This window comes from Vicugna pacos, chromosome 7, assembly GCF_048564905.1.
Source record: "Vicugna pacos chromosome 7, VicPac4, whole genome shotgun sequence".
NCBI classification, from domain to species: Eukaryota; Metazoa; Chordata; class Mammalia; order Artiodactyla; family Camelidae; genus Vicugna; species Vicugna pacos.
In genome coordinates this window covers 34,351,282-34,367,698 of record NC_132993.1, presented here as the reverse complement: position 1 = coordinate 34,367,698, position 16,417 = coordinate 34,351,282, and the positions used below count along the sequence as shown (strand labels likewise).

Genomic DNA, 16,417 nt, shown 5'->3' with positions numbered 1-16,417 from the left:
CGTGGCAGAGGGAGAGTGCAAAGACAATGCCTGCCCTCCCGGGTCTCTGAAAGGGTCAGTCCTGAGATGTGTGTTTAATGAGAAGCCTGCGCCTCACATCAAAGCTATGAATATAAGCCGCAAGTCCTCTTTACAGAAAGACCAGGCTCTTGAGTCTGTTGCCTCTTGCTGTGCCCTGGGAGTGGAAGACAGTTAAGAACTCTTTCCTTCATTGGTTAATACTGAGAGTGATTGATACTCTCATGAAAGTACATACGAGGTAACACAGATAAAAACTCAGCCTGGAGTTGCATCTTTGAGTAGGTAAGTTATGAGCTGAGTTGTTCAACAAGCATTAAGTATTAACTCCGCTGGTGATGTGCTAGATGGGTAGAGAATACAAAATTAAATAGAAGGAGCATTTGTCTCCTATCTGAAGATTCACAATCTTGAATTAATAGTTAGAGTAGGAAGACACAGATCGTCAATCAGGTAGCAAGGCTGATAGTCATTCTGCCAAACTGTTAAAATACCAAATTCTTCCACACCAGAGTAAGTAGCAGCTACTCCAGGTACCCCTTCATTTCCTCTCTACTCTCTTCGCCTCATCGTCACACTAACCCCCCTCTTCCATAGTCCCCAGACTTTCCTACATTCCAATACCAAAAGGGTTAAAACTTTTATGCTCTCAATATTTTACATGTACTCCTAGGGGATGCACTTTGCCAAGGGAAAAAAATTACAGTTCTTGAAATAGCAAGAGTATTTGGTAATCAGCAGTTAAAGGTCAGAGTGTGAAGTTCAAGTTGGGGAGGAAAAGGGAAATGGAATTGAAGAACTGATAAGGATAATATAGATCCATCAAAAGATATTAAGCAGATCTCTTAAAAATAATAATTTTGACCAACCTTAGTACATAAGCATGCACTGATGTTTGTTGAACTAGCTATTATGGTGCTAATGAGTTATTTATTATTAGTAACATATGCTCTTGATATGCATTTTTTGTCATTGTTGCTCTTTCTGTTCCCATCAGCAAATAATGAGGTTGCATACACATTTGCAAGATGGCTAGTCCTCATCTGGGATCTTATCTATCTCCTGATGAAACAGAAGAAAATGAGACCAGCCGTACAGAGGAGATTGATCTAGAGACATAGTTTTTCATAAGTGCCAAACTCCAACCAGTGGGAGGGAAAAAAGAAAAGCTTCATAAATATCAACTTGCATGCAGGTAATTTCCCACCCTAGCTATACAATTATAAAGTCTAATATGTATTACCCTACTTTTCAATTGGTGATTTCAGTATTTACTAACAGGAGCACTGAAAAATCATTGGGGGGTGGGGAATCAAACTTGACTGATCTGGAGTGATGTTTTTTTTCCCCCAAATAGTGACTGCATATTATTAATAAATGGGTTTACTCATCAATGTGAACAGACATGAGAGTATTAAGAAATTTGGGATTAAAAAAGGACCAATAAGAAAGATTTTCCACTAATTTAATTCCTTACTTCCAAAATAGAGACTATATTCCTTTTTTGTAGATTATTATTACAGGTTAAAGGATAAACACCCAAAACAGTATTTGAGCAAATCAGTGTTTTCTTTTTACATCAGTTTACTGTTCTTCCTCACTGGTAGTCATTGCACTGTAGATGCTGTCAATTATATATATTCCAAAATGTAATTCCTATCACTATGTGTATAATGTTTCTTCATGTTCCATCTCAAGAGTAATCTTCATAGTCTTCCACCAGCAAGCACCAAAATCAAAGCTTAACAACCAACAGAAAAAGTATGTATAAAAAATAAACCAAAATTTATCCCCTTTCAGACATACGGGAATAAAATTTTCTTATTGCCAAAGGCCTGCAATTTTTAAAGCATTAAACTATAGGGTATTACAATTTAACACAAAATCAGATGCTATTTAATACTGTTTAATAGTTTAAAACTCCTTCTCTAATATTACAGATCATCTTCATGTGATAGAAATGTTTCTTGCACACCATCATCTTGTGGGAAGCTTTGCCCTTTTGGATATTTCTTTTCTCCATCCCTCTTGCTGTGACTGGAGGTGGTGGTGGCCTCCCCACGCCAGCAGATCAGAGGGATCCAAGCAGACATTCCTCTTCACTCTGAACTGGCAAGCGCTCTGGAGGAAGGACAGATTCCAACTTCTGCCAGCGCTCTGGAGGCCACAGGATATGTGTAGCATGAGCATGCAGGAGCCCCAGGGAAACCTGAACCCATGAGAGACAGAAAGAAAGCGAGAAAGACATTCTTTTTATGAAGGATCATGATTGTTATCTCGAAAACAAAATTTGATGCCGGTCTGGTATTCCAAGGAAAGATGATGATGATGAAGAAAGTAAACAGCCAGTGGCATTTTTCTGTGGGCTTCGTACATGTACATGCCTTTAATACTCACACCCATTTGAGGTAGGTACTGATCCTATCTCCTTTTTTCATAAGCTAGAACTATGTTCATGGAGCTTAAAGAACTTGCCAAAAGTCAATATAGCTACCACGCAGTAGAGGCTGGCTTCAGGGCTGAGTAGTCCAAATCCAGGATCTGCAAACTTAACCATTATCCTCAGCAGCCTGCTTGTAAATCTGGCTTATATTCTCAGGATTTCCTACAGAACTCCCACTATCTCAAAGAGACATTTTAAAGATCTGTATTTTGCCAAAAATATTGTCCCACCTGCTGGATGAGCAGCAGGGGTTAGGTGTGAGATTGGGTGGTGTGCCTCCACCCACGGAGACCACTGAGCAGCGTGGATCTAGTGCTTGCAGAGAGAGGTGGAAAACCAGGAGAAAGGTGGGACGGGAAGGAAGGGAAAAGAACTGATGGTCCTCAACTCATGGTGGCTCAACGTAATGACTTTTTGACTTTGCATATTGCTTTCACACCATCACATTCAGTAGAACCCATACTTCTAATTTTGAATTTTGATCTTTTCCAAGGTCAGCGATATATGGTACGATACTGACACTTACTTTCTCGTGATGCTGGGCAGTGTCTTCGAGCCAGACAGTCACAAAGGTAAGCAACTGGTAATGCTTGCAACCGTTCTGTTTCTCACTTTCAGTACAGTATTCAGTAAGTTACAGGAGATATTTTGTACTTTATTATAAAATAGGCTTTTTGCGTTCGATGATTTTGCCCAACTGTAGGCTAATGTTAAGTGTTCTGAGCACATTGAAAGTAGGCTAAGTGAAGCCATTGTTTGGTAGGTTAAGTTTATTAAATACATTTTTTACTTAGACCCATTGAAGGTTGAAAGTACCTTATCAGGACATAACCCCCTCATAAGTGGAGGCAAATCTACAGAAAGATCATGGCAGATGGTAAACGATGTACCAGGCTGGAGGCAAAGGGAGGGAATTTTTCCTGGAGGAAGTAAGGCTGAGTCCTGAGAGGGAGGGAGTCTCTTAAAAATGTCTTAAGGCTCCCTAGGGACACCACCTGTGGCAAACCTGTTTAAAATGCAGATCCAAGTTCTATCCTCAGATTTTACCCTGCACAGGTCTGAAAAAGAGCCTAGAACTCTGGGTCTTTTGGCGCTGTCAGACAGCATTTCAACGGTATGTAAAAGGTTAGAAAACACACTCATGCTTAGTGCATATTTGAGTGCCATCCATAAATCAGATACTAGGCATCCACTTTATTTTCAGATGTTTTTCTTATAAATTAGAATGCCCTAGAGATGAACACACGACATTGCTTTCACTGAAGTTCTGTTTATTAGCCTTTGAATTTGAAAAATCACACTGCCCAGAGATTCAGAGCTGGATGTCAAGGGAGAGACTTCCAAATAGATAACCAGAAACACATGAAAAGAAAAAAAAGATAAGAAAACATTCATCACAATTTGAAATATAAACAAAAGAAGCCCATGGGCCCAATAAAGGAAGTTTTTTTCAGCTTGTTTTTATATAACATTTTCAAGTTCTCCGTAGGTTTGATTTTTAAAGTAACATCTCTATTCCCCAAAATTCACCACTTATTTACATTTTACTGCATTCATTCCTCTCTCGTATGTGTGTATATATATTTGTATACAAAGACTCTCCTGAACCATTTGAAAGTTGCTGACATCATGCATCTCCTAAGAACACTTTGCTGCATGAACACATTATATGCAAGGTATTCAATACTGATATAATATTATTTAATATATAGCCCATATTCAAGTTTTTCTTTTATAATGTCTTTCATAGCTATTTTTAAATGCTTGATTGAGGGTTACAAGTGACATCATAATTGTCATTATTTTGCTTCAGTTTACATTTCGTTTAATCAGAATGTCCCCCATCTGTAATTGACTGATTTTGCCCCTCCTGCTTAGATTCCAGCTAAGTGGGGTGATATTTTGAAGTACATAAATATCCTGTATGTCAACATACCATCTCGCTGCTCTTTGACGGAAGCTGGTTTCTAAAGTATCTAAAATAATTTTAACATTCTTTGATTATTCTGCCTGAAACAATTATTCCACTGAGGATTACAAAAGAGATTTTCTAAATTTACTATTTTTTATATTAACTTCCATTCTTTTCTTTAAAAAGGAATCTTTTATGTTAAAAGAGAGGCATTTGAAGTTGGAGGGGAAATCCCCCTTTTTAAATTCAAAATCTTAGTATCTTTTTGGTTTTTTGATTCTTGAGTGGCCTACAGTTGGCCAGTGATTTTGGACATGCCTCCATGAATCTTCGATCACTTCCTAACTTTTTGGTACCACTAGGTGGTGTGGGCTTACCTTGTACTTTATACCTGTTCCATCTGAAATTAGACATTTCTTTAAGGAGCCTTGATTTCTTTTACCAAGGAATGCTATTTAGAAACCAATATCTGGTACTAGATGTGCTCATAGGTGTCAATCTTCTATGCCATTTCAGGGGATAAACACAAAAAAAGTCCCCAACCACAGGGTTCTCCCTCACCTTCCCATAGTCTCTATTTTATCTCCTTTTTTCCACAGTGAGCACTCTGTCTCCCCACAACAACAGCACGTTTAAACTGTTTTTTGCATATTTTAGGGTAGTGTAAGTCACCATACTACTACCAACAACAAATTTACTGAGTAAGAATCAAGATTTTTTTGCAATTATTTTGGTCCTTAAAATAGATCTCACTGTAGCCATGTACTGGAAGAGTCTTGTGTTCAAAATTTATTTGAATTCACTTTTTTTCTCCCTAATATAGTGATCTTCCCAACTGAAACATAGTTAAATCCACTTGTTTCTACTTGTATCCCATTTTAGACTTTGCTTTTGTTATCCTTCCTGATTCAGTTTTATTGTTGAATAAACATTTAAATGGTTCTAAATATTAAACGTTGTAGCAGGCAGAATAATGCCCCCTACATAATCCAAAGAAGTGTGGATCCTGATCCATGGAAGGTGTGAATATAATGTTACAGAGCAAAAGAGGAATTAAGATTACAGCCAGATTTAAGGTTGCTGATCAGTTGATCTTAAGATAAGGAGACTACGCTATATTCTTCCCTGGACACAGATGAGATCACAAGGGTCTTAAATGTAGACCAGCCAAGCAGAAGGGTAAGATTTAGAGAAAGATTTGAAGACACTAACACTGTTGGCTTTAAAGATGCAGAACAGGGTCATGCGTCAAGAAATGCAGGTGGCCTCTAAATGCTGGCAAGAAACAATTATCCCTGCTGACACCTTAATTTTAGCCTAGTGAGACCCATGTTGGACTTCCCGATCTCCAGAACTGTAACATAATAAATTTATGCTGTCTTAAGCCACTAACCTTGTGGTAATTTATGACAGCAACAACAGGAAACTAATAAAAAACACACACAGAGAAGCTCCACTCCCATCTGCCACCTCACCTCTCTAATAGGTTAACTAGATTCATTAGTTTCTTGTATATCCTTTTTTTCCCAGAAAAGAAACAAACATATACAAATACACATATTTTTAATCAGTTTTATCTACTTATACATATTATATATATACACACACACATTCTTATTTCCCTTTTTCTCATACTGAAGGTAGATACTATACATTCCCTTTTGCACGTTGCTTTTATTCTCAGTGGTATAGCCTAGAAACCACTTCCTATCACTTCATAGAAATGGAGCCTGAGGTTTTAACAAAAGCTCCACCCCACACCCAGGAGACTCTGACCCCACTAGAAATCTAGATCCGAACTTTCCACTTAGCTTCACACCCAGGAAAGGTAAACCTAACCAACTTTAAAGACTCTGTTGACTGTATTCTGAGACAGCCTAAGTACCCAGTCTAACCATATTAACTGCCACAGCCTAGAGCTGGATGGTTTGTCACACTGCAGTTTTTAATTCACTTTTGTTCCTGTCTGAGCTCAGCTGAGCTAGAGAACAGCTGGTCTGCACCCCCACCCCCCGCAACAATCCCCTGTTTTAGATGTGATAGCTGCTACTCAGTTGTTCTCAAGCCTTTATCTCCTTTTCCAAGTTATTTAACTTTTGTCATAAAGTTGATTTGCCAATCTTTTAACTTGGCTGAACTCTTGCCAATATATCTGCCTGCTTTCCTAGTTCTGGAGCTCAGTTTTAACATAGGGATTCAATTTTTTTTTTAAATCAACATTCATGTTACCAAAACCTGGGCTACTTTTATTCCACACATTGATTAGAGATGCCACTCTCACCTCCTGAAAAAAATGATTCATCTTCATAATTATAAATAATGGTGAAAATTCTCACAGATGGATAATATCAGTATCATTTTAAAACATGGTAGGGGAATGCAAAATTTAAGTCTTTTTTAAAGACTGAGATTAGATTAAGATAGAGTGCCTGTTCATTCCCTCAGCTGTCCTGTCATGGATCTTTACTTTGTATTGATATGTATATAAACATGCAAAGAACACAGAATTTAGAAGGGCATAAAAATCCAGGAAGATAGCCTCAGTGTCCACACATACTGCGTGTGGCATGGTCCTCCAGAGAAAAATAGAACCAATAAGGTGTGTGTGTGTATAGAGAGAGACAGAGAGAGGAAGATATTCATTTTAAGGAATTAATTAGCTCATATAAGTATGGAGCTGGCTGGGTCCAAAATCTGATGCAAAAGGCTAGTAGGCTGGAGACTCAGGAAAGAGGCGTAGTTTAAGCTCAAAGGCAGTCTGCTGACAAATTCCTTCTTGGTTTGGGGAATGTCAGCCTTTTATTCTCTTTGGGCCTTCAACTGATTGGTGGACTTTGAAAACAGATTGTTCCCAATCTAAATGTCAGTCTCATCCAAAAACACGCTCACAGAAACATCCAAAATAATGTTTGACTGAATATCTGTGGCCCAGCCAAGTTGACACGCAAAAGCGAGCATCACACCTGACAAATACAATCACACTTGATAGGCATCTCCGCTTTGCTTACTCAGTGCCACACTCAGTACAGCTCCATTCAGGGCAATGTTCTAAACGACTTACACACACTAACTCATTTCATTCTCACAATGACCCTGATGCAAGTACTATGTATCGTCTCTACTTCACAGTTGATGAAACTTAGGTCCAGCACGTTTTCCTTTGAGCCGGGGCTCTAACACATGCCCTCTGGCTCTCAGACCTCTATATGGGGGTCACCATATAATTCATCATCCAGATGAGACACTTCAGCCAGTCAATGGTGGCACTTTTTAAATTAAGTCCTGATGATAATTTCTCCAGGACTTTCCTGGACCAATCAAGATTATGGTCACTCTAATCATACTTCTTGATATTGCGAGGTCCTACATATTTTCCTGAAAGAAGCAGACTAATCAAAAGGAAATGCACATTATGGGCTGAGTTGTGTTCCCCCAAAACGTGTATGTTGAAGCCCTAACCCCCAGTACCTCAGAATGTGACTGTATTTGGAGACAGTCACTTCTTTAAAGGCCTATGTTAAAATGAGGCCATAAGGGTGGGTCCTAGCCCAATCGAGGAGATTAAGACACAGAGAGAGAACTGGGTGTGGGGACACAGCAAAAGGGCAGCCACCTGCACGCCCATGAGAGAGGTGTTGGGAGAAAATGAGCCCCCCAACACCATGATCGTGGACTGACTTCTAGGCTCCAGAACTGGTGAGAAAAGTTCTAGTATGTGAGCCATGCTGTCTGTGGTATTTTGTTCTGGCAGCCCTAGCAACTAATACAGACACAAATAAAAAGGAACACTGTGCTGGAAGCCAGTTCCTGAGATGTCCCAATATTCACCCAAAATAGGGAAAGAAAGGAAGATGAGGAGGAAAAAGAAAAAAAAATAGTCTGTTATTAAGGACAGAGAGAGAGAGATGCTTAAGCATATACTATTTTTTCAAAAGCTTAAATACTTTGAGCAACCAACCTAGTATCTTACTGGGACTCAACGATCCCTACTCTTTGTTCCCATCTCCTTCAATAGATTCACAGTATTTTCAGGCTTAAGGAATTCAATTTTACAGTAAATTTTAAAACAAACCAAAAAAACATTAAAAAAAAATTATAAACCCTTAGAAGATCATTGGATTTTTAGTATCTACTGAGTGAGAAAATAGATCCATTGACATGTATTAAGGGGCCTCTTACAATAACTCTCTGGCCTAAAGATTGGGAGTCAGTGTTCTAGAATAATAGTCACTAATTTGATTATGTACCCCAGCAGCAAAAATATGAGAACCTACCATTGTAATTATATCTTTAAAATTATATAAAAATTAGATATCTACACATATATATTAGTATTAACACTTTATAAAACCAAATGTTAGAAAAGTTCAAATTCTTATTTTTCAGGCCCAAAGTTCTAATTTTTTTGCATCCAGGGGATCATTATAAACACCACCTACATATTCCTCCTTATTTTTAGAAATCTGTTCTCTAGGAAGCACCAAAATTACTGGCTGGAATATGATCAGTGCTATCAGTCAACTGGTTTGTTTTGTCCACACAATGCCAACAAAACACAGAAACACATGGACTAAATTTACACTGAATTGCGTGTCTTTGATTGAATTGGCTCCACTGAGAAGTTATTTTGGCATCTGGTAGACACAGCCTTCCTGGGCCCAGGCTTTGCTTCAGGTGCCAGGGGCACAGGTGTATGCTACTCTTTCTCTCCAGCCCCTTTCCATAGGCCTACAGGATGCTCTAGCAACTCTTGGCTTCAGGACACCCTCTCTTGAAAGAAGAGCTTACAAGGGCAAGCATAAGCACAAGAGTCTGGAAGTAGGACAGAGGGGAAAACACAGAAAAGAAGTTAAGGAAGAAAGATGATGTTATCTATCTTTAACTAAAACATATTGGTCATTTACATATATAGATATAGATATAGATATATAGATATCTCCTTTCCTTGACCTCTCACCCTGAACCCAGGGGACTCATACAGCTGTAAACCAAGTGTAGACATCTGCTGGTGAGTGCCAGGTAGTGACCCATCTTGGACCATGACTTGTCAGCCAGCGACCCCTTCCTTCAGGGGCCTTCTTTAAAGGAGAAACCAATTTCAGGCCCTGATATCTTATCCCAGTGAGCACACGGGTGGCCACATCCTTCATCAGGCACGTTTCTCTTGTAGTTGACCTCCCCCCACATCTGCCTCTATTTCCTCAGCAGCAGGATCTGCTCTGTACCAGGCACATACTGGAAGGTTGCCACATCAGAAAACCAATTTTATTTTCACCGACTGATTTACTTCTAAGTCTCCATCAGATATGAGAAACATTACTGTAGTTATACACGTGTCTTTCTCAGACAGACAAAATTTAATAGTATGGGTACCAGAACATTTGTGTGGTTAGGTCAACAGTGACAAATACAAAGTAACTGTTTTTATTTTTCTTATTTTATCACAGTATGTATAGTTCTTAAATAAATTTGATTCCTCATCTTTTAAAATGAGATAATCACAAATAGAACTTTAAGAAACTCTTTAAGTGTGACCATGTAATTTATTATCCAAATTGGGACATTGATAATTATGCTGGATCAACAGACGTAATGAAGGTGGCTTCATGACATACAGTCAACCTACCTATCCATCACCCCGTTCTTTCGACACAGGGAACATTTATTGACTGTTGTCTACCTGAAACATTCAGAATATAACAGCATCTCCCTTATTCCTTAAGTTAAACCTGTGGTATAGTAATTATTGTCCTTTTGTAGAAAAGAAAACCTAAGCTTAGAAATACTAAATCATGTCCTGAAGGTCACAATGATCTAATAAATGACAGGACTAGGATTTGAAATAAGTATGGTTCTCAGTTCATGCTGCTCCCCTCTGTAATTAATGTCTTGCTTCTCCTCTGGTATTATTTAATCATTTGTTTCCAAGTCTATAGGCAGGATCAGCTAGCTTACGTGTAAATGGCCAGGGGGCAACTCACTTAGGTTTACAGGCCATATCATCTCTGTCATGACTATTCAACTGGCATTGCTTTGTTGTACAAAGCAGCCAAAAGTAACACATAAGCAAATCAAAGAGTTGTTCCAAAAATAGGCAGCACGCTAAATTTGGCCCAAAGGTCATAGTTCCCCAATTCCTGGTCTGTAACCTAGAGTCTCTAACATTTCTGACAGCAGAAGCTGTATCTTACCTTTTCTCTATTAAAAATTAGCGTGGTGTTTTATACAAGATTAGGAACTACTTGTCAGAAATAAATATTTGTTGAATGAGTGCATGCTGATTAAGGAGGAAAGCTTACATCTAGAAATGCTGTATTTTATGATCTGGGCATCAAGGAAATTCCCTAACTTACCTTAAGAGAAACATCCTTAGTTCTTTACAACACAATATTAAGGGACGTGAGACTCTCACAGACAATGTGCTACAACAGACTGACCATAAACTAGTCCTACCAAAGAGCTGTAATGCAGTTCTTGAAACAATTCTTTGGTGCAGTTTCAAAAGAATTTTTAAAAGGTACAGTATAGAATTTAAAACACATATACATGTAATGCATCAATTTAAAATTTTTACATTTACCGCATCTTAAGAATGTTTAAAATGTATTACACAGGCAAAGAAAAGGGGTTTGGACTGCCTCTGGTGACTACCACTTACCGTCAAAACAAATGAACAATATTATGGAGAAGAGAAACTTACGACTGGTCCTCAGTCTCCTGGGATGGGCACCGTTGGTTAACTGAGTAATTGACCATAATTCAGGCTGCTTGTCCTTTTCTATACATTCAAGTTTCCCTGAAAACATTACCTACATCACGCTGTGAGCCAGGGAACACTTCTCAGTGCTGCACTGACAAAGTACTCCAACTCTTTCTAGACTGTTGTCTTAGTAACTACTGCACCCAGGCATAGGAGCGGTATTCAAGCAGTAGACCACTGAGGAGAAACACAGGACTTCACTCAGAGTCTCTGCTTTGGTACTGCGCATTCAACATGATGCTGCAAGTGGAGAGCGCAGACCAGAGTCCTGTGTGCTGGTGATCAATCCCATGCTCCACTTACTAATCCCATGGAGGACCTCCAGCTAAATGGAGGATAGCATAGATGGTCACCATGCCAGCCATCAGGAGTAGAAGTCCAACACTTCACCCACTACATCTTAGGATCAGAGTTGCCAAGGAAAACACAACAGAGTCAAGTGCTGGATGGAACACAGTATTACTCAGAGAGACGAGAGAGCGCACAATCAGCTTCCATAGTGGGTGGGGTGATGCTCTGCCCCACAGAGAAAAACGCCCGACAGTGCAGAGATTCACCTTCCTGACCCCACCTCTGTGGCCACCATTTTCTGGTAAGATCAATATCACACGTCAGCCACCACACTAAAGGGCAGGTATTTAAAAACACTCTAGAAGACTAGGAAAGAAAGACAGGTTGCGGAGAGCTAAATAAGTCTTATCAGAGAGCATAAAAGTGTTCCTTCTTGTAAAAATATGTGCAAAAACAGATGCATGGTCTAAGTGAATCAAACAGAATTAGAAATAAAGACAGGCAAAAACACATCATATGGAAAAACAAGCAACTGTACTCTTTAAAAATATTGAGAAGGATATTTTTTAAAGAGACTGAGGATAGAAATGATACTACCTACTTTACTTTCAAAGATGGATTGACACAGAGGTGCAGTTTTCATCAACATTGTTTGATACAGTAGACAAGGGTCATACAGAGCACAGCAGTGGGCCAGCATCCACACACACGTCCCCTTATCTACACAGTTTTAAGCAGATAAACAGTCCCTGAAACAAAAACATACGGAGACTGCTTCCATTCGAAGCAAGCGCTGACTGGTGTCTGCTCCAAGACAAACCCACTAGTAACAGCACAGCTTTGGCTGGTCAAGTAAGAGAGAGGAATGAGGGTCCTGTGCCAAAGTAACGCAGAAGACAAACCTAAGACTTAAGCTGGTAAGAGAAAAATGTATATATAGGAACAAAGTGGGGGGGGAGGGGAGGAAAGCTCCAGAAAAAATGGAGAAATAAGTTACAGAGCGGAAGCAGCAGCAGATAAGGTGAAAGGCCCAGAGGCAGTGACCGTACAAGGAGAAAGCTTTCTGTGTGAGGAATGAAGCCCTTCCGCTGCCCCCTCCGGCAGGGACCCTAGTGGCAGCTATGAGAACACATCACCATCCAGAAAAACTCAGCACTGTTCCCTTCATCCTCCCTGACCTGACAAGAGTAAGGGTCCTTGTCCCTGAGACTGCCTGCCTTCCTCAGCACGTCATACAGGCCCACAATACCTTATCTCCAATTCCAAAATGCAAAGAGCTCCAAAAATTCAACTGTTCTGTATCTCTGATAGCAAAACCTGACCTGACCTAAACTGTTAAGAAATTATAACCTTTATTGATCCCATGCAGTGTACCTGCTTATAGTATCTGCTGCAGAACTACTGTGCTTGATTATAGAAGTTGCCCCAGACTCTGCTGGGCATGTTATGTTGCATATGCTATAGGTATTGTTTAGATGCTGTTTATAGACACTGATACCACCTTTCCAGCTTCTGAAAAGTCAGAGTTCTGAAACACATTTCGCCTGCATGGTTTTTAGATATGGTATTACTATCTTTAAATATCTGCAAAAATGAATATTTACCAAAGAAGATAAGTGTAATCAGAGTTTTGGGGCTCAGTCCGAGGTGAATGAGACCCCTGATAGATGCCGGAAGTATATGAAAGATAATAGAGACATTCCCTGGCCTCTAGGACCTCACCATCTGATGAGAAAGACAGATGTTTAACCAGATTATAAAAATACAACCCAACACGGTAGACAGATGAAGGAGGCCAGTGCCCTGGGAGCAGAGGCCGTGACCACACCTTGGAAAGGCTCCACTGAGTGAATGCATCTAAGCTGACTTCCAAAGATGCCAGAGACTTCCCTCTCCTGAGGGTAGACCTTTATCCATGATGTCCCTGCCAGTTTTTTCTCTAGAACCTTCTCCTAATCCTCCTTGCCCTCCACGGAATTTCAAAATTTGAGACAATGTGGCAGGTTGATGCAACCCAATATTTTGCCATGGAAAAGGAAAGCCATTTGCTTTACAAAAGATTCCAAATGAGACTCTCCTAAAGGCCTCATTCTAAGACAAGTGTTTCCCTTCATTACCAACAATTTTAACTTTAATCATTTCAAAGCAATTTTCCTGTTGAAGACTGAGCTTTAATGAGAATACCTTTTCAGGTCACTTCATGGCCTCTTCACGAGTCTCTCTAGATAACTACAGAATCACGCATAATCATTCTAGTCCCCCCTAGACACCTTTAGTAAGTAGTTAGTTCAACAATTTATGCAAAAAAATAGATACAAAACAGGCCTCTGGGGGTATCTTCAGTGAATTTTCATGAATTAATTTCCCAGGATTAATGTTTATGCACCAGTCTCTTTACCACATAATCAGATCACTGGAGTTGAAGTGGTCTAACTCCTTATTTTGCAGCTTGATTAAGCAGGTGATGAAATACTTGAATATAATTTGGATAGTTAGCAACTGCCAGTATCAACAGTAACCACAGTGGAGGATGGCATTACTGATGTCTCTCTGCTCACCTGTGTTCTCCCGCAGCTCATGTCCCACACGCAATTTTTATGTGGGAGATAGAACAGTTTATATAAATACATGAGGGGAAAAGGTGGACAAGTCTTTATTGTTGTTGACTTTGTTTTAAACCATAGTGAGGCCACTGGGCAGACAGCCACTGAGACAGACTAGACCTCCCTTGGTCAGGGGGGATCTGGGGCAACATGGCCGGCCCGGCTGCTCTGGTGGGTACAGCCACGTCTCTGCCCTGCTTACCTCTGTTCATTTGGGTGGTTATCTGGCATCCAGCCTCTACCTAACCATCTCTCCCTACTTCTCATCCCTCTTTCATTCCTTTTTTTCAAAAAAATAAAAAAAGTGAGGAGGCTTATAAACAACTAAGAACAAAAGAAGATAAATAAAAGTGACAACTCCCAGGGCCAAGGTCATTGCTGGGCAGAGCACACTTGGTCCTGAGCATGTTTCCTTCCTCACTGGGGCTCCCAGACAGCTAACTTACACAGCTCCCAGAGGGGAGGAGGAAGCTTCCCAGTTTTGAAGGGAAGCTAAGTTTTTATCTGATGAAGTTTCTGCAAGCTATTTCTCACCTGGGCTCTACCACTAGACAGCCTGAGCATCAGAATGGACAATGTCCACCCAAAAGGCAGCAGCACAATTCAACTTGCTGACAGTTAGCTGGATGCTGTTCTGCAATAGAGTAAGGTAACGCAGTCCTATAGGTCATCTAGAGATCTTACTTACACCAACGGTAAGTACTTAGGTTACCTGGTGTCATGGATAGATAGAAAGCCCTTTAAGTGATCTTTTCTAAATACCATTTCTTTCCACTGTGTTTTTGATAGACAAGTTCTGTTCTGTGCTGTTTGCAGCCAGAGATCGTTCCTGACCCGCAAATCTTGCTCTGTATCTGCAAGTGAATGATGAGTTGGAATTGGTGAGCGGTTGCACTCTTTCTCCTCATCTCAGAACAGCATCCCAGTGGTCAGAGCTGTAGTTGCTATTCTTAAATTTCTATCAGAAGCTTACCAAAATCCAAAGAATTGTGTTGACAAGGAAAAAAATTAAGTGTACAGAAGAATAAAAGGTAATTGAAAGAATGGTCTAGACCCTGGCAAAACTGTCTTCTCTGGAAGAAATATCTACAAGGTGCTTGAAGTGTTAAAGGCACACATGGTGAAGCAGGATCTGAGTGATCCCTGAGATCCTGATAGGTGTGGGCATGGCATGTGTGAGCACCTCCCATCTTAACCACCTTCGCACGTCTGTGCACGTCTTGGTGAGAGGCACTGCTTTCTTCCACTGTCTACTCCCCAAGTTGGATGGTCCAGATATTCCTTTTCTCCACTGCCAGTAGCTGGTCTCAGCCAACTGGACGCCCATATCCAGGACTATGGACACAGGGGGAGTGATGCAAAGATAGAGGAAGAGTGAGACTACTGGCAGCAACGTGAGTGCCAGGAAGGGCCCAGTGACATCAACAGCTGAACTCATCATCCTGCTCCTGTGTGTGACATAAGGGTGTCTTATGTTGCCAAGTGTCCAATTCCCAAGCCTGGTTTTCATCCCATCCATTCAGTGATATCCCATATAACTTCTAATGACATCTTTTCTGCTTAAATCAATTAGGATGAAAAAGACAAAGTCAGGATGGGTTTGTGTTATTTGCAACCAAGATACCCAACTGAAACACTGACATGAAAATACTGGTATAAAAAAGAAATTTGGTCTAATCCCCAGGCCCACAAGTGAGAATGCTCAGAAGTGCTGCCTACAGGCTGTTAGAGCTGGAACTCATCTTAGCACAGGTTCCAAGTTCCAAGTCCTTTTCACCATACCTGTCAGCGACACAGAGTGTAGGGTCCTGGAAACTGTCATGTTTGGCATGGGGCCCCACATGGATGCTTTCTAAATCTGCTCTCACTCCAGTGCAAAGTGAGGCATTTCATTTTCTATGGAAAAAAACCCCACATTGCACATTAAGGCTTGCACACGTGCATGCCACTCTGCCTGGGAGCCACTGCTGAAGGGCAGCAGCAGGCCGCGTTACAAGTCACTGGGCTGGAAGGAACGCTTGCCGGCAGTGACAGGAAAGGCAGGCTTACTACAGCAATGAGGCTGTGTCATGTCGGTGTGCATAAAGAAGCCCGAAAAGGGAGAAGTGGGGAAAGACTCTGAAAGCCACTCCTTTCAGTCAGCATAGACAGGTAAAAGCTCACTATGTGCCAAGTAGAGGGCACGGTGTTCTCAATGTATCGAGATGGATGAGCCATAGAATCTGGTCTCGAGGAGCTTACAACTCCGAGGGGAAGACGGTTCTCATAAGGGGCTAGAAGCAGAGGTTGCAGGAAATGAGTAATCTGGTGAGTGATACAGCCATTGAAAGATTAGGGACAGATACACATTCTACACTGTACCACGGAACGCCACCTGACCACAGTCTAAG

At 40.6% G+C, this 16,417-nt stretch overlaps 1 protein-coding gene across 4 annotated transcripts in view; it reads right to left on the bottom strand.

Annotated features, from left to right (window-relative positions):
* Window positions 1-1,468: 1,468 nt before the first annotated feature.
* The window catches only part of IMMP2L (inner mitochondrial membrane peptidase subunit 2), a 786,445-nt gene continuing 771,496 nt past the window's right edge, over window positions 1,469-16,417 (bottom strand). For all 4 annotated transcript variants that reach the window (XM_072964657.1, XM_031674290.2, XM_072964660.1 and 1 more), the window contains one exon: window positions 1,469-2,227. In XM_072964657.1, the coding sequence (XP_072820758.1) occupies window positions 1,996-2,227 (232 nt within the window). In that variant the 3' untranslated portion in view covers window positions 1,469-1,995. The remainder of the gene's footprint in view (window positions 2,228-16,417) is intronic.